The following is a 23,582-nucleotide window of genomic DNA, read 5'->3' on the forward strand; positions in this document are numbered from 1 at the left end:
CTTGCAAGGCTCAGATTCCCGAAAGCAGATAAAACGCTTTCGAAATAACAGGCCAAAGCCTGGCGTAAACTTCAAACTAACACCTATTCAAATTCTCAGTTGTGTAGCTTCTATTCAGAAGGACTCTACTCAGACAAATGCAAAAAAATGCGATAGCAAAGCCTATCTAAATCATATGATCTGGAACTGTCCGCAGTCCACACCTGCGAGTTACTTCATTACCGACTCTGATCATTGAGAGGCTCTAATGCTCAGCCCCGAACCGGGGACACAGATCAAGCTCCTCCAGCTGGCTGAAGACGCCGCCGCCGTTTAAGCGCGGGACGACTTCGGGTCGCTCCTCTATATCTGCAGAAAATAAGGCTTCACCACCACCACTGCCACTGTTGCAAGTATGTCAAGTGTGATTCATCTCGTCCAAGTTGCATCGGGTCGTGACTGCGCAGAGCAAACGCTGAACAGCCAAAAAAATATTCCCCAGTGCCATCGATCAGAAGGGTGTTAACGATGTCACAGAATATGAGGTTATTGATGCTGACGACGTTGCTAACGCTGAAGGACCTTCCTCGGTGCCTCTCTCTAGAAAAGCGCTGCGGCGCAAAAGTAGCGGCTGTCATTGAGGAGCGCAGAAACCTCTCCCGACTTACCTACCAAGGCGCACGATATAAACAAAGTCACAGTTCTTACCAACGCACAGGGCTGATCCGCCGATGAACACGCATTTTTTCCCCATTGACTCGCACTTTTGCCTTTCGACTGCATCACAGGTGTTGCGTTTGGGATCTGTTATATACAATAAAAACACACTGTAAAAACATAAGTTATAAAAGCAAACTGGGAACTATACAATACAATACAATACAATACATCTTTATTTTCCAGAAAACAACAGGATGGTCTCTTGGGCTAAAAGCTACACAAAAGCTTGACGAGGCCCAAGAGACCATTACAAGGCAGCAGCGTAATGAATAGATACATAATAGATGAATAGTACATAAGTAGACAGTAATAAGGAAATAATAAAACAGTTACTGTGACAAGTAATAATGATGTCAATCACATAAAGCAGCCAGTAATGAACTGAAACCAAAATAAAACAACTGAAAAGCACATACGCAGAAACAACAAACAAAAATTAATGGATCACAACTGCACGAAATAGGAATGTAATTGTTTTTGTTCAAGCCCTCTGTGTGTCCATATTTGTTTAGTATTGTAGGGAGGTTATGGGTAAGTGACTGATATTTATAAAATGTACGAAAATGAGGAACTGCCCACGCATCAACATTTCTTGTTTGCATGCTAATATTTCGTCGCTCTAAGGATGCCAAGGACGTTAGAAGGTTAGTAACTTCAGGGGAGGAAAAGTAGATTGACTGTAATAGGCGAAATTCATACAGCTTCTCTACACTTATGATATTGAATGATTCAAATGCACCCTTTGTAGTTTCCATGGGCTCAATATTTGCTATGTAACGGATTATTTTTTTCTGTAAAACCAGGAGTTTATTTAAAGACGTTCGTGCTCAAGGGAGAGAAATAGAGCTGCATAGAAAAGCTCTCCAGGATGTAAGGATGAACATTACGCGAGCAGAGCATATCTCACCGATGCAGAGAGCGGCACCAGCCGAAAAGTCGCATTCTTGCCCTTGATGTCGGCATATGTCTTCCTCCCGTTGGTTGCACCTTGTGCGGTTATCATCTGCGATGCAAAAGGAGTGACATGGGGACCTAGCGAACTGATGAAGAGTGGCCAATCTAGGCTAGTTGGTTCATTACGGAAAACCAAAGCAGCGCTAACAAAACGACGACGACCCAGAAAGACAAAAACAAGCGTTGACTGCTACCAACTGAAGAACGATTTATCGACATAAACAATATATACCAATGAGAGAAAGGAAAACATTATAGACAATACGTATACTGAAGAAATAAAAAAACAAAATGATTCGGACAGAGATCAAACGATTTGAGAGGACACATAGAGCAGTATCCTATTCAAAAATTCCAGGGGGGCACTTTGTTGACCTAAAGTGCGGTGAGGCGAAAGCCTTAAGCGCAGTGTTGCTGCTTGTGTCACTGATGTGTGGTTAAGATGTTAAGCTTCGCCCCTAAGAGCGCAACGCGACAGCGTCTGGCAACACTGCCAGGGAGTCCATAGAACGCCATCGCCCGTCCGGTTCTACGCCTTGCTCATCGGTAAACTGGTTTTTGAGGAAAAGAAATGTATCTGTCTCCATATCTCGGTTGACACCTAAACCTGGCCGTAACGGGAAGGGAGGAAGATGGGAGTGAACGAAGACACCGTATTCACCAGACGCGCCTTTGTTCATTCTAAACCATCGAGCTGGCATGGCGGAGTGGTAGCGTGCTCGTCTCGCACTCCGGAGACCGGGGTTCGATTCCCCAGCTCGGCCAATTTCCTACTCGGTTTTATTTATTTATCTGGTCATACTAGAAAGGTTAATTAGGCTAATTGGTTAAGTAAGCAATTAACAAAACTCAGTCCCACTTAGAGATCGGTTGTACGGTTAGTAGCTAAAGTACAATCGGCCCCGTTCGAAATTCGCGCACTGTGACGTAAAGACCGTTTCGACCAATTGAAAAGCGTGACATTTCTGTCGAAAACACCTGCTTACAACGATGAGGCATTAAAGGCTTCCGCCTTAAAAGCGCGACCGAAGGCATGCTGATGCAGCTGGATCCACTCGTGTGGATGGCGAAAGCTTCGTGAATTTCTCTGGCTTTTTTTTCCTGATAAATTCTTAGGACGCACGTCTGGTGAAGCTTCGAGCGGGAGATTGCTTCCTGTGCCGGTCTTCACTGAATTAGCCTCCTCACGAAGCTGCTCATTAAGGCAACGATCTGTCTGACCGACATACGTGGCACCACATTAAAGCGGTATCTCGTAAACTACACTTTTCTGCCTAGGAACACAACGGGTTTCATGTTTCAACGTGCAAGACGGTCGTTTTTGTTCTTTGCAATTCACTCTTCGGCAAACACCTCCTAGCTTGCTTAGGTCCAACAAGACAGCACGGACGCCAGCGCGATTTGTAGCCTTCTTTAGCCGGTAAGACACAACATGTACATAGGGAATTGTGGCAGTATTGTAGTTCTGTATAATGTCGCGCTTCCTTCTGCGTAGGTGCACTTCTCTCAAGAGCAATTCTGCCAGGATAATTCGGCGCTCCCAACCTCTTGATTTGTGGCCGCCGCGGTGGCTCAGTGGTTATGGTGCTCGGCTGCTGACCCGAAAGACGCGGGTTCGATCCCGGCCGCGGCGGTTGAATTTCTTTGGAGGAGAAATTGCAGAGGCCCGTGTACTGTGCGATGTCAGTGCACGTTAAAGAACCCCAGGTGGTCGATATTTCTGGAGCCCTCCACTACGGCGTCCCTCATAGCCTTAGTCGCTTTGGGACGTTAAACCCCATAAACCAAACCAACCAACCTTGATTTGCAAATGGTGCTGTCTTCTTAGTGCATCCCTCGCTGCGGCGATGGCGATCTTTGCGTGCGCAGATTAGCAAGGTAGCGGGCGTTTTTTTGAGCGACGGGCGTAGTTCCAGCGCAGGTGGTGGAGGTCAACGGTTAACACTAAATCCAAGGGCCTAAACCGGTTGCTTATGGGAAATTCTTTGGTCAGGCTTAAGCCAGAGAGGGTCATCTCAAATACTTGTATGTTAGATATCAGGTGAATGCGGTCACTGCTATGTTCCCCAAGCTGGCATTTGAAGAGGATGAGGTAGTCGTCAATGTACCGGAAGATTCGGTTGGAAGTTTTTCTTCTAAGTACTTGTAGTGGAATTGAAATGAGAGGTAGCTGAGCACAGGAGCTATGCCCGAACCAGTGCATACTCCCTTATTTCTTGGTGTAAATATTGCCTGGGAGCTCAACTAAAGATGACCGCAAGTAACATTTTCACCAGAAAAGCTTCACTAGGCGCGCGTTCTAAGAATTTATCAGGAAAAAACAGCCACACAAATTCACGACGCTTCTACAATCCACACGAGGGGAGTTGCTTCAGCTAGCCTTCGATCGCGCTTTTGAATAAGGAAGTGCGCTATGTCACCTCTTAAGTCCCTTAATCTTCGTGCCCGAATCATTTTATTTTTTAGTTCTTTACTAGTCTGTAATCATTTCCTTTGTCACATCGGCATATACTGCTTAGGGCAAATAAACCGCGATTCAGTTGGTAGTATTCAACGTGTGTTTTTGCCTTTCTCTGCCGTCTTCTTTTTGTTAGCGCTGTTTTGGTTTTCCCAGAGACCTAGCGAGTTGATCCTTACTATGAGACACAAAAACTTGACACCACAGGCGCTGTTGGAAACCCCTCGGAAAGTGCACTGACACAAACGGTCTTTCCCTGGGGCAGACCTTGTCAAGAAGTGTGCTCTTTGCCCTACTGTTTTAGATGTTTTTGTATTTAGTTTTGCCGTTCGTTTCACCCGTCGCCTTCTTTGCAGCAAAAAAAATCTCTGAAATTACAGATGGATGCCCCCTTACCGGTGCACACAGCTTCTCCGGCAGAACGATCGCATTTCCGTGCCTCTTCCAGGCATAAGTCAGCCTCTTCGACGAAACAATAGTTTTTCTTCGTATCTGTGCGGAGAATGATAACGTTTGACTCAAAAAGAGAAAAAAGCCATTGAAGAGTGCATTACTGACGAATCATAAGCAGCGCTCTATATAGCATATTGACCACACCGGAAAGAACTTCTTGCTGGGCAAGTTAGTAATTGTTCACCTCTGGTTACAGGCGCGAAAAAAGGCACAACACAAGGCTTTCCCGTCTCTCTGCCTTGTGTTGTGTCTTTTTTCGCGCCTGTAACCAAGGATGACCCCTCACCTGGCTGTTCACTTTGTATGTAGCATAGCGTTGTTGTTGTTGTTGTTGTTGTAGTAGTAGTAGTAGTAGTAGTAGTAGTAGTAGTAGTAGTAGTAGTAGTAGTAGCAGTAGTAGTAGTAGTAGCAGTAGTAGTAGTAGTAGTAGTAGTAGTAGTATGTTTATTTGGCCATATTATATACAATATGCCCTCGAGGTGAGGCTAAAGGAGGTAGACCAAGCATGCCTCCTGACAAGGCCTACACCCCGATCTACACATCATGGAAACGGGGGCCGAATAGACAAATGATAAAAAACAATGAGCAAACATGATCACAATCGAAAACAGTTAGATAAGATAAACTTTATTTTCCATCGAAAAAAGATGGAGGGAGACGGGGCTAAAAGCTGCAACCGCAGCTTGACTGGTCCCCGCCCCCCTATATGGAAACGACAGGTGGCACTTGACAGAAACATTTAACAACAAAAAGCATGTCAGAAGAACAGTCGTTTTGACACGACTAAATGAAGAAATGCCTATTGTAACAATACATGGCAACAAAACATGATACTGAAAAAAAAAAATCTCAGGAAGGTACATTGAACATGGTTAATTGAACATGGAATTTGAACATGGTTACCGAAAAAGGAATACATCAGATTTCAGGACTAACAACAGAACATCTCTATGAATTATACAATATTAATAGCAGTTACATACAGTTTGCGTTTTATTGAAGAAAAATATTCTTAAGCTGCGTAGAATTCAGCGCTAAAATGTCTACATCTTCAGACAAATAGAAGTTTAAGACTGAAGGAATGCGGTGTTTTAGGGTTTGTGCAGCGTAATTTGTTCTGCAGGAGCCAACTTTCCAGTATTCTGGTTTTATTGTGAAGTGACCTGACGAACTTTTAACGGCTAGTTGTGCTAATTTTGTTAGGATTTTGCTATTTTGCTCCTTTCTCGAATTAATGCGAGACATAGGTTGTACTTGTACATCTCTTTAATGTGTAATAGGCCCAGCTTGTGGAATAATGGCTGTACATTAGAATCATGTGCAGAGTGTGCAATGATTCTAACTGCCTTACTCTGTAGTCTGCTAAGTTTCTGGATACCGGTCATTGTGGTCGTTCCCCACACGAGTATGCAGTAATTTAAGTAAGACAGAAAAATAGAGTTGTATAGAAGCATCATGACATTTTTCGGTAGGAAATATTTGTTTCTGTGGAGAATCCCAACTACACTCGCGATTTTTGAGGCTATATATTCTGTGTGCCTGTTCCAGGACATCGTTTCTGTAAAAGTAACTCCTAGCGTTTTAAATTCGTCGACAACATCTATCTCCGAACCATTGAACTTAAGTCTTAACTCAGACGGAACTAGTCTTGATTTCGCGCGGAAAACGATCGCTTTTGATTTCGAGCTATTAATTATTAGTCCATTGTGTTTTGCCCACCACTTACTTTAGCTAACACGGAATTTACAGTGCTAAACAATTCTGTACATTTATCGGAAGCACAAAAAATGCTAGTGTCATCGGCATAGATGACGAACTTAGTCTGCATATCCACGTTCACAATGTCATTTAAGTATATGTTAAATAAAAATGGCCCCACGATACTTCCTTGCGGGACTCCTGATTTAGTACAAGTCACGCCTGAAGAATAACCATTTAGCTCAACATATTGTACGCGATTTGAGAGGTATGATTTAATTAGCTCAAATGGTAGCCCGCGAACACCGTAATTTTTTAATTTTTCGAGGAGGAGATTTCGGTTGAGGTAGTCAAATGCCTTGGTAAAATCCAGAAATATGCCTACTACATACCTTTTACTATCTATATTGGTTAAAATGTATTCTTTCTGGTCAAGCAAGGCAAGTTGGGTAGATCGAAATTTCCGAAAACCGCACTGGGAATCAGTTATGCTATTCATTTTTTCAAAAAAGGTTTCAAAGCGTATTAGAATAAGTTTTTCTAACCCTTTAGAAAACACGGGAAGAATAGAAACTGGGCGATAGTTATTAAGGTTGTTATGATCACCTTTCTTGTGTATAGCTCTTACTTTTGCTATTTGCATGTCATTAGGAAAGACTCCAGAGCTTATGCACAAATTAAAAATGTATGACAGGATAGGTGATATAACATCGAGGACATACTTTACGGGCTTGATTTTCACGTCATGGACATCACAACTGGTTGAATTTTTTATTTGCATCATTGTTACGTACACTTAATTGGGGGTAACAGGATTCAGGAAAATACTACTAGGATATTCTTTATTGAGGGACTTTGCATGATCATGATTAGGTAATGCTGGTACAGGTAAATTGGCAAAGTGGTCGTTGAATGCATCCGCTAAGGCATGGCCAGATACCGTCGCGCCATTTATCTTTAGCTCGCTAACCGAGCCCGAAATTGATGAACGGCCAAGAACATCATTGAGTTTTCGCCAAGTAGACTTGCAGTCATGCTTGACTGCATTAAAACAGTTTTCAAAATAGGCACTTTTAGCTTTCTTGATTTCTTTATTAAGACAATTTTTATATTGTTTAAATTGTTTATTGTTTATTGTTTAATGATAGACTATACTAAATATCAATTAACAATAAACAAAACATTTCATAATATGCACATTAAAAAAAAAAACAGAAGACAAACACAACTCAAAAAACTAATTATACAGAGTTAGCTGAAATTTAACCGGGGGGAAAAGAATCGTCAGTTTTTTCTTAAATACAGACACATTATAACTTTCTAAAGCAATCTGAATAACAGACTTGTAGGCATTACACAATGTTATAATTTGATAATCGGTTGTTTGTTTACCATAATTTGTTCTGGGTCTTGCAGTAGATAGGGCAACGGAACGTAGACCATACGCAATAAAAAACAATAAAAACTTGACGGAATGCTTAAGCTCCGCCTTAAGGCTACGACGCGATAACATTAATGGGTTCGGCCTGTGGTCCTCTTTGCATTTCTTTCACCACCACATAACACTTGAACTGCCCTAAAAGGTACAAGCTACTCCTTCTCTGCCTGCATGCTCACATGTGGTCACTTTCAACTTCAAATTATAGATAGCCATTCCTGACACAGCCCCGGCAGGAGGTTGCTTCAAACACAAGGCTGCACTTCCCTACAGACAACTCGCGACCTAGCCATTGATTAAACTGTAGCTTGCTGCAATGGGCAGGTTGTGATACGTCACAAAGTCACGTGACCTAGACGGCAGGTGGGCCATTTGCTTTACTCCACCCGCCAACTGCGGGTTGGCGCTGACGGGACCCTTAATGCTACTGCGTTAAAAGTAACACGCGCTATAAATGTTATAGGACTCTACTGACCACCGAGTACGATATCGTTCTGTAGATTCCCGCGTAAATGCTGAGCATAGTGAGCCCGACTAGCTACAGGGTCCTTACCAACACACAGCGGAAGTTGCGCTGAGAAATCGCATTTTTTCCCTCTCCGCTTGCATGGTTCTTCCTCGTCTTGAGAGCAGGTGGTGCGGTTGTTGTCTGCGCCAAAGATGACGGCAGGAAAAAGGTGTTACTGTTGGCAGCGCTCCGATCGACACTAACACTAATAAACTGTCCATCGTCATTCAGGAGAGCCTCCCTTTCTAAAGCTGCCTTTCTAGAGCCTACAAATAATTCAGTTCTTGGAATCATTTTCTTAAAGTTGTCAACTAAAGCAATGCAGATGGAGAAAAGACGCCTAGCACACATAGTTCTCTCCTCCATCCATGCTCCTCGCGCGGTGACCCTTGATGCCAAGGCAACAACTGACCAAATCGTCCAATTCATTCACGATGGCCGACCAAATCTTTTCCGCCTTTTCTACGCTCCTGGGCTTTACGGGGAAGCAAACTTGTGGAAAGCCCAGTATTATGCACGGGTTTGGGTGAGCTTGACCTTAGATTTGATCTCTTTTCAAGTCTGCCGTGTAGGAAGACACAGGAGCACAGAAAAACCGCCAGCGGAGCTACAGATTTGGTCGGCTGCACATTTGATGACACAACAGTAGTTGCATAACTGATCACGGCACAGTGTGGGGCTCTTACATGTAAAATTCTGAAATGTTTCTTAAAAAAGTACGAAATTTTGGCAGTTTTTCCAGTGCATAATATTTCCCGACTGAAGATGATAAACGGTATGAAAGTGCTGATGAACCTCCTCCAATGGCTAGTGCTTTGAGTAACATGTCATAAGTTATTACTGAAGCCGAAGTCTGTGATGAATCTTAGCCTCAAGCTAAGATGGTAAGATAAGCTCCACTTGGAGGCGCCGTATTGGACGGCTGCAAATGTATTTAGAGTGTTTTTTTAGCGCGGATAACAAAGCACACGGGACATTTCACTTCCACAAAATTGTCCAGATTCCATCCCGTGACCACCCTTACAAAGAAGTTTTAGATGGTCTGTAGAGTGTCTATAGACTTCTGTCTATAAGGTCTATAGACTGTCTTTAGACAAATCCTAGAGAACAGTCTACAGGCATTAGAAATAGCATAGAGAAACCATGCCATAGACAATATATTTATGGCCATACAATTTTAGTAGACATTTGTCTATAGACAGTCTATAGACTATGAATAGACAAAAAGCAATATCTATAGGAAGTCAATACAGTCAATAAGAAGTCTCTAGATTCTCTATAGACCATTTTTATAAGCGCAGGAGCATAAAGCTACCGCAACAGGTTGAGTAATGCTAAGGCAGAGCTTTCCCTTATGCGCGAGTGACATTTTTTTATTGCGTACTCGGTACACTGCGTTTTGTTTTTCGTGTTCTGCATGATTCACTTTATAAGCTGCGCTCCGCGTCAGGTCGGATGGCAGCCTGACAGATACGTTTGGGCATCCCTTGTGTTATTTCGAGGAAGATGTCGTACGCTGCTTCTGCATGGCAGACGAATGAGTTGTCAGCTCGCTTTCTTGCGGGCTCAGCGACTTGCTTCACCCCCGCCTGCCTGCCCTCATCTTTTTCGACGTCAAAGGAGGACAGTAATTATTAAACTAATAGACGAGAGTAAATAATTACCAGTGCAGACAGCGGCGCCGGCCGAGAAGTCACAGTCTCTACCGATTTCTTTGCACTGTTGTTTCTCGTCCGGATTGCATGTCGTGCGGTTTTGATCTGAGGAAAGGGAAACAAATATGACTCTGCAAGTAGGCCTTTTTTTCCTTTCTGAAAAAAGAAAGTCTGGATCAGCAAAACGAGCTGGATATTATATACTTGCTTTTTGTTCTACTGGTTCAGTATGTGCAAGATATACGCGTATGGCACCTTACGAGGTCACTGCGCGCTAGCGAAGATAATTAACAATATTAGCTAATAATTAAGAGGTGCATTACGCCCTGCGGTGAATTAAGCAGTTTCTTTTTCCTCTTGCTCGTGTAGAGTTTCTTTGTCCGTTCGGCATCTATGGTCACCGTGTACGCACTTGACTGACGTGGGCGCACCCTGCGCTCCGCACCCACTATCATGTGTGAACGGCAACACAAAGCGACGCAAGGTCTCAGCGCCGAATGCTTCTCAGCGACCGCCTCGCACTCGAGCGTTCCTGTTCAGAGTAAGCTCCGCGAGAAGCGCATTTATTCAGTGCAAACGCCACCTGAACCAGCGGATATGGTTCCGTGCCTCTGCTTGCGAGCAAACTATGCACCCCGAGTAATTCTGCGCTGAACAGCTGAATATTAGCTTTTGATTCATGACAGCTGCAAGCAGGCACACAGCAGGCGACGCACCAGCTCGACGGGTGTGGTGTTGCATATCAAGAACACGAGTAAAATTGGAGGACGCTTAAGCTTCGCCTTTAAGTGCAGATCGCGAAAGCGTTTTCGGGCCACTTGTCAGCGGCAGCCTTCGGCTGTGGCGACGCCGGCTTTCAGTGCGCATGCACTAATCCGATGGGTGCCACACCCGAGAAAATCGCCAGTTGTTTGTATGCGTTGTCCGCCTAGCGCGAGCGCTCCGTCTCGCGGCATTGCCCGCTCATCGTTGTCTTCTACGTATAAAAAAATTCGCTGTGGCTGAGCTTGGTTAAGCCCGGTAATTGCGAAAGCAATATCCGTACCTACGCCATGGTACAGCTGGTAGTGTAGCTGGTGGTGGTGCTTGTGGTTAGACTTGTGGTGATGCATCGGTTATACAATCCAATCCAAACCAATCCAATCCCATCCAATTCAATTCAATCCACTCCAATCAATGCAATCCACTCCTATCCAATACAATCCCATCCAATGCAATCTAATCTAATCTAATCCAATCCAATCCAGTCCAATCCAGTTCAATCCAATCTAATCTAATGCAATCAAGGTGAAATGAAGGTCAATGGTGGTCACCGCCGCGGCACTATGGTGGTCACCGCCGCGGCACGGCAAAGGCTTGAAAGTGCAAGTAGTATTGCTTTCGCAATAAAATCCGTGCTTTCGAATGTAGCAAGTATTCTCTATAGTTGTTCCGCCTCACGGGCTCTTCAACGCTTTGGCGTTAAATCGCAAACCTACAGCATGAAATTATATTGCTCGGAGGAGTAGAACACAAAAAAAAGTGACGACGCCAACTGAATCGTCCACAGCAACGGCGTCGAGCAGCGACTCTGTCTCGTGTTGCCCTGTGTTGGCGGCGGCGATGGCACAGCTTTGGTGCGACTCAGTTATGGTGGCCACTACACCAGTCAACTGCGCTGCGCTGTGCCATGACTACAGCGCGTGACATAGGAGAACGAAGGGCCGCAACGCAGCGCTGGCTTGCGCGGCGCTGCCGTGCAAAGTTAGGTGTGCGGATGAGATGAAGTTTGCGGGGATACAGTGGCCGCAGTTGGCAAAGGACAGGGTTAATTGTAGAGAAATGGGAGAGGCCTTCGCCCTGCAGTGGGCGTAGTCAGGCTGACGATGATGATGCCATGCTCGCTGACCAATCGGGGATTTTTCGCTCGTGGGTATTTCGCGGCAGCCAACGCTGAGGCACGGGACTCTTGGGCTAAAAAGTGCGTATAGGCAGCAGGAAAATCGAGTAGTGTGCGAAATCTTATCCAGTGCAGTGGTCACCGAGGCGTAAACTCTGCAGCGGAGGTGACGGAGGGAACGTGGTGGTGTAGCGTATACCTCTCGCTGGATAGTCGTGCGCACTCTCTGAATGCGAGCCAAAATTGTCCATTAAACGCGAAGCGCATTTTTTTCGCGCTACCATAAGGATGCGCGGTTCTAAATGGGCAGGTGTGAGATGGTGTCCTCAGCTACTGGCAATAGACCGCTTCATGTAAACATAGCTGTAGTCAGCGTCATGGTTACGTTCTGGGGACTCGTAAGGCAGCCCTTCCCCGGAGAACCCTCACGCAACGCTCCCTTATTTGGCTGCATATCTACGTTAGATCGCATAGAGAGGGCGCTGACGTAGTGAGCTTCAGGTGTGGTGCCAGCAGTGGAGAGAGAAGCCACGCAAATAGGCACTCACTAAAAGAACTAACTAACATAAACGTGGTGAAAACAACCATGATACATTGTTTAATTGATAAGTACGAAGGGAACGCTCATCAAGTTCTGCGCATTCTAATCGTGAGCCCTTTCTCATCTCTAGCCTTCACAGTGCTTGCTTGGACTCTAGCCACAGAGCAGGGCTTTCGGTCACACTAAAAATCTGTTTCAAATATGATTCGTCGGTCTTGGTTAGTGGAAGCTAGCATCTTGTAACTATTTTCTCGTTGTTCTGTTATGAAGAAGCCGCATACCTGTAGAGGCTAGGCATGTCGCTCCTGATGCTGCTGCTCCTCATCGGCCTTACAGACCAGTCTATTGTAAAATATTGCTGAATTCCGTTGGGCAGCTGAATTAACATCTATAAACTAGGAAGATCCTTACCAACACAAGTAGGGAGACCGGCAGAAGAGTCGCAGAGTTTTCCTTCTTCCTTGCATCTCTGCTTGTCTTTCCAAGTGCAGTCTTTGCGTTCGTGATCTGCGTCGAACGAAATCAGATAGACAAAAATGGAATGGAAAGAAATCTTTGAACTTTAACAGTAATGAGCTAAAATGATCATAATGAAGAGGCACGATGCAGTTTTTGCGACAGATACGAGAGGCTCAGTGGGAGAACTTAATATTTTATCTTTTTAGCTTGTTTCGGCTTCAGGGCTTTGTTATCTTTCATTCAAGCGATGGAAACAAAAGTAACAGTTTATTTTGCTCCGAGTTGTGAGAAATTTTGCGAGTTGTGAGAAAATTTGAGGAAAGATACTGCATCCTTTCGCGATGAATACTGGCAGTTCTTTTCGTCCGAATGATTGTGAGCACTGAAAACGTTCAGTTCAAGTCGCCATTAAACATTTCGACCCAAGGGAGTCGCTTCGGCGAGGAGAAGAGTTGCACGGCTTTCATTGTGCGTAAAGGCGGCATTATTGACACACTCAATATGTTGTCAGATCTTACCTAGAAAATCAATGAGGGTGCGATAATAGTAAAATTTTATGTATGTAGTAGCAATGGATACGACTTTTCGCAAGGTGCATTACGGCGCATTCACCTGCAGTGAAGCCCGAACGCCGCTGCGAGCTTTTCAGTTTTACTGCGAAGTTTTTCGCGTAGATTAGATAAATAATTTGAATTTTCCATCTGTTTAGCAGCTTTTTTCTGTTTTAATGCGAGAGTACTTGATCTTGTGCGTTGTCCCTGTCTTAGTTTGCTACTCGATTCGCTTTTCGTGAACTTCAGCTACTGGACGTGGTGGCAGGACCCACCGTAGAAAGCTGCCTCTATGGCTGTGTGTTGTGCTAGTTCGCTCTTGATCCGCGCTATTCAATTATGTGATTAACTTTCTCCTAGTAGGAACGGGAGTGGCGTTTAGATCCCACACATACGTCGCGCAGTTCTTGCTGTTTGCGTTCCTTTACTTGCTTAGGCTTAGGACCTCTTGCTGCTTGCCTCTTTTTCTTCTTTTAAGATCTCTTCACGTCTGCTTTGGTCCTGTCGGCAGTAATTGTTTTAAGGCGAAAGCATTTAATGCCTCATACTGTCGTTAGCAGACGCGTCGGCAGCCGTGTCGACAGACGCGTCGGCAGCCATGTCGACAGACGCGTCGGCAGGAGTGTCGACAGACGCGTCGGCAGCCGTGTCGACAGACGCGTCGGCAGGAGTGTCGACAGACGCGTCGGCCGATTCGTCCGCCTTTCGGTGTCACTGCTTAAAAGGCTCAAGGTTCCAGCATTCCAGCATGAATAAAGGCGCATCTAGTGAATGCATGGGCTTCATAAATAAAATAAAAGGAGTAAAGTCAAGAAAAGGAAAATAAAAATAAAAATAAGAAAATGAACAAAAATAAAAGGAAAATGAAAATAAGATGTGAAAATAAAAATAAAAACTATAAAATTAGGAAAAGGAGCAAAAAATAAATAAAAAACGCAATATGAAAAATAAAAAGCAAATAAAAACAAACAGTGGCCAGGAAACGCTTTCGCCTTGCAGCACTTTAGAGAGCCAAAGTGCCCCCTAATTTTTTCCACCTGTAGCTTCTGACTCTTCTGAGAAACTGATGTAGACATTTTGAAAGGGCGGTAAAATTCTTAAAGTTACTTAATACCCTGCAGAACTACACATGCCGCGTTTGGCCCCACTTGTAGCCTAGAGCTAAAGATATTTTCCGGTTTGAACGCACACAGGAAACAGTCCTAAACTTTTCACACATCAAGACGAATGTCAAAATGCAGTAAATAGACGCTTGCGTTAATTTAGGCGTCTGTGAAAAAAATGGCCTGGCTTAGCTTATGGTTAAGCCTAGGATGCGAAGCATACCGCCGGCGGAGGCTGCGCGTCCGCAAGCGAGCGCACGAGTTGAGCCCCAGCTTTCACAGCTGTTGTGACGTCAGCGCCCCTAGCGGAAGGAGCGGGAGTTAGGCCGCCGGTGGAGGCTGCGCGTCCGCAAGCGAGCGCACGAGTTGAGCCCCAGCTTTCACAGCTGTTGTGACGTCATATCACGTGGTGCGCCGATGTAGGTCAAGTGGTAGCTACGCGGCCGCGCGCGGCGCAGCAAGGAAGAGCTCGGTTGTGCGGCTATAGTCGTATACAACTTAAGTCTGCAGTGAAGCTCCGCCCACTTTCAGCCTCTGCGCACAGAATTCCTCCACGACAAAAAAGTAGTCCGCTGCTTAAACGTTTCTTATTACCTAAACAAGAAGCTTATAACGAGAAAAAGAATTATGAGCTCTATTATTTTGATACGTGGATTGTTTGATATAGTCAAACATTAAAAAGCTGATTTCGTTTACAGTTGCGATTGGCCAGTGCAGTAATACAGGACGCCGCGGACCGCGGCCCAGTGTTAGCAACTGCTGTTTTTTTAAGTTGTATCCTACTATAGTATGCTTCGCATAAAAACCCGAACAGGCTGTCAAGTTAAGCCTGATGGCGGAGGCTGCTGAATCCGTGAAAGCAGCTGCTCCCGAGGCCACACGTGCACTTTGTGAGGCGAGTGCCGTGCACTGACTGCACTTGATGATGATGATGTCCTCAGGCTTAATGGCTCTTAGCGAGCCCGACATATCTTCTTCCTCGCGCGTGCCAAGGCGATGGCGCTGTAGGCGCCCCCTCTCGGACCTCAGGTAAAAAAAGAAAAAAGGCATCACCAAAATAGCGGAAACGAACAAAGAACCTATGGAGTTGGTCATAAGTCCGCACCCAGGCAGGGTCCGGCGAAGCACCAGCGAGTGGGGTGCAAGACTCAGAAGTCGCGCTTGGGAGCAGTACAGAACCTGTACCTTGCAGAAAACGACCCACCAATAATGTTACTTCTTGTAGGCGCGGAAACATTCCATGGCGGTGAAAAGCTACGTAATGCTTTACGCTGGAAAAAAAAAGCTCTTCGTAATATTGGTAATGTATCGTACTACCATCCGACAGAAGAATTGTTTGTGAGGTATAAAATAATAAAAGCAAAACATTATCTAGAATTTCGCTTACTGCACACTTTCTTTTATGCAAATAATGCCCTTCAAACGTTTTTAAAGAACACCGCAAGTTTACGTAAACAAAAAAGCGATGGTCGTACTCGCAGTTGTGACAGATGGTTTGTACCACACCGCCGCACCGATTATCTCTGTCAGTCCCTACAGTACCTGCTTCCATTTCTTCTGAACGATTATGAAAATAAGGATGTATATTTCGAGACCTACAGTAAAAAACAAATGCGACAGTATTTTGTAACCCACTAAACAACCTGTGTAAAATAACCATGCTAACTTTGTATTGTATGTCAATTCCGCTATGTTTTGTGATGTTCAGCAAGAATTGAGGCCGTACGCCGATCACCTGAAATTCTCATTAACAACGATTGTTTTGTTAATAATTGTACTGTATAGTTGTTCTAATGATTGTAGGAAGATGTGTACTTACACTGTAATTTAGTTTGTAACCACTGCTGCTTTGTATGGGCCCCCAGGCACTTTTCAAGCTGTCGTAGAACAGCTTTTACGCCTGGGGGCCTTCAACCTCGAGTTGAAAATAAACGAATTGATTGAATTGAATTGATTCAGGCCCCTTCTCAACGTTAGCGAACTCTACTGTCGTCGGTGCTTTGGTGAATCCGAGTAACGATGTCTGCAGAATACCAGGGGGCAAAGACAGGGCAAAGAGGGCGCTAGTGACCACAAAGAAAGGTGCTGGCGCCACCATGGCGAGGTGAGAAGGAAGCGTGGGGCGCTCTAAGTGTGAAAACCTGATACCGACGGAGTGACTATCTAAGATGTGGTGATGAAGGCAGCCGAAGCAGATGACCTAGACCTCGGGAGAGGATGGGTGTAGGCTTTAACTTGAGTTGCTAGACGCTACGTGCGTTTGGTTCAGGCTTTCCCAGTTACTGCTCGGCGATGGCTCGGATGCCGAGTTGGTGGGCAGGAGAGCCCCTTGTGCCAACACTGCTGCGGCCAGGATTAGGGAGGGCGTCTCTGTGAGAACCCTTGCGTGTTGGTGTGTGGCTTGTCAGAGGAAGCGACAGCTGAAAGGACAGGTGCCACCGCTTAAATGCGCGGCTCCTCTCCGACAGATGAATGACGCGGATCAACGTCGAATCCTAATGTAGCATGGGCGGCAAGAGTGGTCGACGCTGGCTGAGAGGCGCTTGCGCGGGAAGAGAGTGGGAGGAACGAGAGGCAGCGGTGCAGTCGGTGATGATAGGCCTCCCTGATTTTTCAGGCCACCACTCATAGCAAAAAGCGGTGACGAAGAGCCGGCCTGATGCTCCGGAATATCGCGGAGTTCCATTATGATGACATGCCAAAGTGATCGAACAACGCCGCCTTCGATGTCTCAATCAGATCGGGCAGAGAGGGCGGGAGCTGGTCATAGAGGGCAACGTCCACTTTACCAGCACCTAGCTCCAAACCTGAAAGGACAAGTCACTGAAGTACAATATGTCCTCGGCTTGAGAGAACCAGGAACTGCGGAAGATTCTCGAGCGTCCGGAGGTCATGACGTGCCATGACGTTCGCTGGCTCGGCGTCAGGCCTTGGAGAGTTCGGGTTAAGGGGCGTCGGGGGCCGCATTTATTTTCACGTTGCAGAACAGGCCGTTACAGGCTACAGAACAGGCCGATCTCTCAACATACTGACGGACCGAAGGAGACGTGCAGGAACTACACGAGGGGCAGGATCAAAAGATCAGCCCTTAAAATACTCAGTGGGGTAACTTCCGCCGAGGAGAAAGCCAGGCATAACCTAATCTGGATCCCGGGCCACGCGGGCATAGGGGGGAACGAAAGGGCAGACAGCCTAGCTCGAGGTAACGCATTCCGAGCAGGGCAGTCAAATGCTCCGGAGCTCCGCCTACAGGCTTGTGAGGGGGAATACACAGAGACCTTGCACTTGCATAGGGGAGCTAGAATTAGATATCCACCGCCACACAAAGCCCTAACAAAGGAGGAGGCGACCGGCTGGCGCAGATTACAGACCAACTCCTTTCCTAACCTACACATACTTAATAAGATGTTCCCGACACAATACAGAGCCACCTGCCCTTGGTGCGATGCCACACCTACACTTTATCATATCACGTGGGAATGAGAACGCAACAAAGCATTCCACCAACACGAACACCCGAGTGCGGAGCAATGGGAGAGTCGGCTCACCAGCGGCGAGCTCGCGACCCAAAGGGCCTTAGTGCAGCACGCGAATGATGCAGCACGACTCAGTGGAGCATTGGAATAGGGGCCCACCCTTGCTGATGAGAAGCCTCAAGCCGACAGCGCCAGAGAAGACGACGGAGGCTTCACAACCGCGAAACCCTTGAAAGATCCAATAAAGTTTTCACTCACTCACTCACGTTGTCTGCACCACGCGAGACTGACTTCCTGCGCGTGCTTAGGCGCTGACTGGAAAAGGTTCATGTGCAGCAAACAAAGGCCCCGACCTTTATTCATGAATGGCTAATATCGGCTGTTAGGCGCCGTAGGAGGGGCAGCGGAATTACGGAACAATGAGATCAATTAGCCCTGCTCGTATCGGTCGGCCGTAATAGACGCCGTATTAGCTAGACGCGCCTTTGTTCATTACAGACCATCGAGCTGGCAAGGCGGAGTGGTCAACGTGCTCGTCTCGCACTCCGGAGACCCTGGTTCGATTCCCCAACTCGACCAATTTCCTACTCGGTTTTATTTATTTATGTGGTCTGAATAGAACGGTCAATTAGGCTAATTGCTCTTTACTACTGTTCGAATGCCATCCATCATGTCCTGTCACTCACCTGTCAAGTGGCGGCTCTCTCTGGAATGTTCGACACAATGTATATGAAACGTCTAGAAACGCCTATTAATGATGGTTAATGATAGTTAAGCATGACTTGCGCATTTCGTGATGCTAGTTAATGTATGATTAGTGATAGTTAACGTGACCTCACCTAGGGTACTGATTAGTTAGCGTTAGTTAAGGTAGATGCGCAGTGCACAGCCCCACATGCCACTTCTTAACTACTACTAATTACCAATTAGTCGTTTAGTCATTAAGTACAATGATATAATCATGAAATCCGTTTATATCATGTTCCGATGTCTTTCGATTGCACCCGATTAAGTATCGATTGGCGATTGATTGGCATATGCCCATATAAGGCATGCAGTAAGGAAGTAAATCTGTACAGCATGAACTGATGAGCACGTTGGTCAGACATGATTTGTGGTGCAACAGGCCACAGGAGAGCAGCGCTGTGTCTCATCCCTTCACTTCCCGTGGCTTCGTGCCGTTGCGCTGTATAACCACAAGTAGATCTGTTTACAATCAAGCGCACGTCGCTGACAGCTCTTCACGTTTGTCACTTTGCACGCGGCTCTAAAACCCATTTTTCGCCAGCTATCCAGAAAACGGAAGAATTATATGCGGCGCTGGTCTTCTTTGATCAGTCACCGCATTCTTCCACGCAGCAAGTCGTCGGCATTGAGGAAAACGCAGGAAATTGTCACTACACGAGACCAAATCTAATGCAACACGTCGCTATCGGAGGAATGTATTGCCAACCACGCCAAGACGCGCCCGTTTTCCGAAACTTGATCCGAGACATGGGCCGGTCTGTTACCATGGTTGACAAAAGTCATGTAGTTTTCAGAAAAAAGCACCGCAAAAAAAGACGTGGGCAAAGACGAGGCGACAAGGACGGGCCCGCCCGTCAGCGCCCGACCTTGTCATCTCGGCTCCTTGTCGTCTCGTCTTTTTTGCGCTGCTTTTTCTCAAAATATGTACCAACACGCCCAACTCACCGCATTAGTCTTGTAGTCTCGGCAGTGATGTAGGCGGACTGAGCGGACCACGCGTAGAAAAGGAAAATAGCCAATCAGGTTGCTTGCGTATTGTGACTGGATGTTTGCTGAATTTGAGCGAGACTCCGAGAGTTTCAAACCGAGCTCTGAGAACCAGCTCTTCGTTCTGGGCCCTGACTCTTTGGCTATGTCGAGGAGAGAAGCTTTCCCGGTCAGCCTGTTCCATATTGTTTTTTTACACTTTTTAATATGCCAAGAATTTTTGTAAAAATTTATTTTTAAGCATGGCACCATATTCTTGTTATTCCCCATCGTGTCAAGTAAATAAATTGGTTAATTGGTTTTTAAAGAAATTAAATGGCGCAGTATCAGTCTCAAATATCTCACCGGACACCTGAACCGCGCCGTAAGGGAAGGGAGGAACGTAGGAGTGAAAGAAGAAAGAGAGAAAGAGGTGCCGTAGTGGAGGTCTGGTCAAATGTTTTAGGGGAATCCCCCAATGTGGAGAAGATTTCTAATAAGGTAGTAATTACTCATTGGCATCCACCCAAGCGCAGCCATACGGCTATAAAGGAAAGCTATACAGCTTTCTCAGAAACTTCGTAGTTAAAGAAAAATTCGTCCTGGTCCGGGGTTCGAACCCGGAACCACCGCCACACCGGAGCAGTCGCTCTACCAATTGAGCTAACCGGGACGGCAAGCTTATGGTAGGGCGAGAGCGAATTGATCAGTAACTCGAAGTGGGAAGAGTGTTGGTCAAATGTTGTAGCCGTATGGCTGCGCTTGGGTGGATGCCAATGAGTAATTACTACCTTATTAGAAATCTACTCCACCTTGGGGGATTCCCCTAAAACATTTTACCAACACTCTTCCCACTTCGAGTTACTGATCAATTCGCTCTCGCCCTACCATAAGCTTGCCGTCCCGGTTAGCTCAATTGGTAGAGCGACTGCTCCGGTGTGGCGGTGGTTCCGGGTTCGAACCCCGGACCAGGACGAATTTTTCTTTAACTACGAAGTTTCTGAGAAAGCTGTATAGCTTTCCTTTGTAGCCGTATGGCTGCGCTTGGGTGGATGCCAATGAGTAATTACTACCTTATTAGTGGAGGTCTCCGGAATAATATCGGCCACCTGGGGATCTTTAACGTGCACTGACATCGCAAAGCACACGGGCGCCTCTTGCGTTTCGCCTCCATCGAAACGCGGCGCCGCGGTGGGGTTCGAACACGGGTATTCCGTCTACCGAGCCGGAGTATCGGTTCACTTTCACTCCTACGTTCCTCCCTTCCCTTATGGCGCGGTTAAGGTGTCCGCCGAGATATATGTGAGGCAGATACTGCGCCATTTCCGTTCCTCAAAAAACAATTTGCCAATTTATTTACTTGATATGATGGGGAATAACAAGTCGTCACTACGCCGTCCGTAACGGGGCAAGAAGCGTTCAAATCGCTTTTACCATCTATGAAGGAGCTGAAGGAGAGCCATTACTGGTGGCTTAATAGTCCCCCTCCCACCCTCCGTGGTCGGCTGGTCTATCGGAAACTAGGCATGGCTTGATCAAGAACCCTCGGCCAGTCACTGCGGCGAAAGTGAAGCACCACGCCTGTGGTAATGATCTATACAGGGCGATTGGCAAGAAAAAAACAAACAGGTCAGTTTGCGACGGCGACACAATCGCCGCAAGGTAAAGCGCGAGAATTCGGTCCCGCCCTCTTCGTTGCTTCTGTCACGTAACAAGATATCTCAGTGATAATGCTGGTAGAAATCTTTTCTTATTTAGGCAAAAACCTGACATTTCACAAACATTTAAAGAAAAGTCGCCATAAGAGGACTCACCCGCACATACTGGAATGTCATCAGAGAGAACACACTGTTTCCCTTCCTTTTCGCACTTTTCAGTTTCGTGTGCGTAGCACTTGCCTGGTATGTTGTCTGATAAAAAAAAAAAACAGCTGCTATGACAAGACCTGAGATCGGCCTAATAACGTTTCAAAACTAGACACCGACCGGTCGGCAGTGTGTCAAAAATTGAAGAAAGAGTATTTGACGGTATTAACTCACCCATGCACAGTGGTTTGCCGCTAGAAACAAGCGTGCAGCGTTTTCCTTTCTTTTTGCACTTTGCCTTCTGTTCTGAATCGCAAATCTTTTTGGGCTTCTCTGTGAAAAGTGTAAACAATTGATTGGGAAGAAATCGTAGCACGGCTGCACAGATAATTCCCTGCGTGACGGTAATAACGTAGCAGTGGTACCAGGGCTGAAGATATTAAGATTTGTAGGAATAGTTTGAAAATGCTCGCCGTACGTGCTCTTTCCTTCACACTGTGCAACGCCTAAAGACACGCCGCATTCCTTCCGATCATTCTCCGCATACGGCGGACATTTCTGGGCCAGATTTCTCTGGCACTCTATGTAACGAAATATAAGACCGAATATAAGCAGATGTGCAACTGGAAGCTACTAACACATTTGTCTTGTTTTCAAGATTTTAAAGGTATCATAGCCTAGGTCGTGTGGAGAAGAAAATAATATGGCAGAAATAAGAGCGAAGACATCTACTTGCCTTTCTGCAGCCGCCCAAATAAACGAGGACAGGGCCAACAAAGAACAGATCTCGAGGGGAGGGGGCTTAGCCAACACCCTCAAGTGTTGGCTTAGCGCGAGAAAGAGAGGGACGCAAAGCGAGCACATGGTTTCTTTCGCTCTAATCTCCCCCTTCAAGTCATCCTTACAAACTTCCACTGTGCATGGAACAGATCGCTGATTTAAACAGACCTTCTACGGCTTCTCCCCTGTATCTTCATTTCTTTCCGCCTGTTCCCAATGCGTTCTGCATCAACCTGCCAGATCGGCCACCCTTTTGTGTTAACTTCCTACTTTCCAATACACAGTGGCATAATACTCGAAGTGAGCGTGCAAGACATTGGTTCGAGCCAATTAAAGGAATACAACGGCGCAAGAGAGCAGGGACGCGAGCACGCAAAAGACAGGACAGGCGCCATATACCAACTGATTTATTATCTCGAAAAACGCTTAAAGCCACACGAGAAGGCACATAAAAAGGAACAAACACAAGAAGTGAAGACAGGGAGGAAACAGATTAAACCGCGGGCATAGAACCGTTCAAAAAGGCAACCTCTTAATCTTTTAGAGACAATGACGGCTGGCTCACGCACAACGGGCCCCATTATTTAATCAATTGCCTCCGTTATCTTTTTCTAGAACGATGATTATGGTAGCCACATCGCAACTCACTGTAAAACTTGTCATTGCTCTTCTGCTTTTGAAAAAGCAAGATTCATTGGTCAGTCGAAGGATAAGCTGGAAAGAGACATAGTGGAGGCCATACTTGATTAAGCAACGGGGACTCGTGCATGAGCGAGCAGTCAGTGTCTCTAACTGAAGAGGTTGTCTTCTTGGACAGTTCTATGCCTGCGGTTTAATCTCTTTGTTCTTTCTCTTCACTTCTTGTGCTTGTTGTTTGTATCTTCTCTCGTATGGTTATAAGCGGTTCTTCGAGATAATAAATCAGTTGTAAGTTGACGTGTTCTCGTCCTTGTGTGCTTGCGCCGTTGCATTCCTCTGGGTAAGTGCGCAAGCTTTCCCCTTCCATTACACTGCACATGTTTTTGGTTGGTAATTTGCGAAAACCGGGAAGTACTCTCATTAGAAGCCTATGAAACACATAGCATGAAAATGAGTGCGCCTGTACTATGAATAAGGTAACCATGAGAACTAGTCTGCTATATTTTGATTTGTGGCATGAGGCCACAATTACAGCAAAATTGTTTAACAGCAGATATGGCGTAGACGTAAGAGCATTCACTTGCCACCTAGCGCTAAACAGACACGGACAAAGGGAGACACAGATGACGGGCGCTAACTTACAGCTGAAGTTTATTGCATGAAACCGGGCAATATAAGCTCTTTCTAACAGAGAAGAGGAAATAAAAATCTTTGAAATGAGGAAGCACTCAAACAGCGTTATCGTCGAACACCATTTACGGATTAGCAGACAT

The 23,582-nt window shown here is 45.9% G+C and overlaps 1 protein-coding gene across 1 annotated transcript in view; it reads right to left on the reverse strand.

The window, feature by feature from the left end:
• Nucleotides 1-23,582, reverse strand: part of LOC149348090 (uncharacterized) — a 292,673-nt gene that overhangs the window by 223,235 nt on the left and 45,856 nt on the right. Inside the window, exons 10-17 of the mRNA XM_089541683.1 lie at nt 21,625-21,723; nt 21,400-21,495; nt 12,695-12,790; nt 9,873-9,968; nt 8,254-8,349; nt 4,508-4,603; nt 1,607-1,702; nt 688-783 (exon numbers count right to left, since the gene is read on the reverse strand). Of these exons, the coding sequence (XP_089397809.1) occupies nt 688-783; nt 1,607-1,702; nt 4,508-4,603; nt 8,254-8,349; nt 9,873-9,968; nt 12,695-12,790; nt 21,400-21,495; nt 21,625-21,723 (771 nt within the window). The remainder of the gene's footprint in view (nt 1-687; nt 784-1,606; nt 1,703-4,507; nt 4,604-8,253; nt 8,350-9,872; nt 9,969-12,694; nt 12,791-21,399; nt 21,496-21,624; nt 21,724-23,582) is intronic.

This window comes from Amblyomma mixtum, chromosome 4 (assembly GCF_055824585.1).
Source record: "Amblyomma mixtum isolate Tamu chromosome 4, ASM5582458v1, whole genome shotgun sequence".
Lineage (NCBI taxonomy): Eukaryota > Metazoa > Arthropoda > Arachnida > Ixodida > Ixodidae > Amblyomma > Amblyomma mixtum.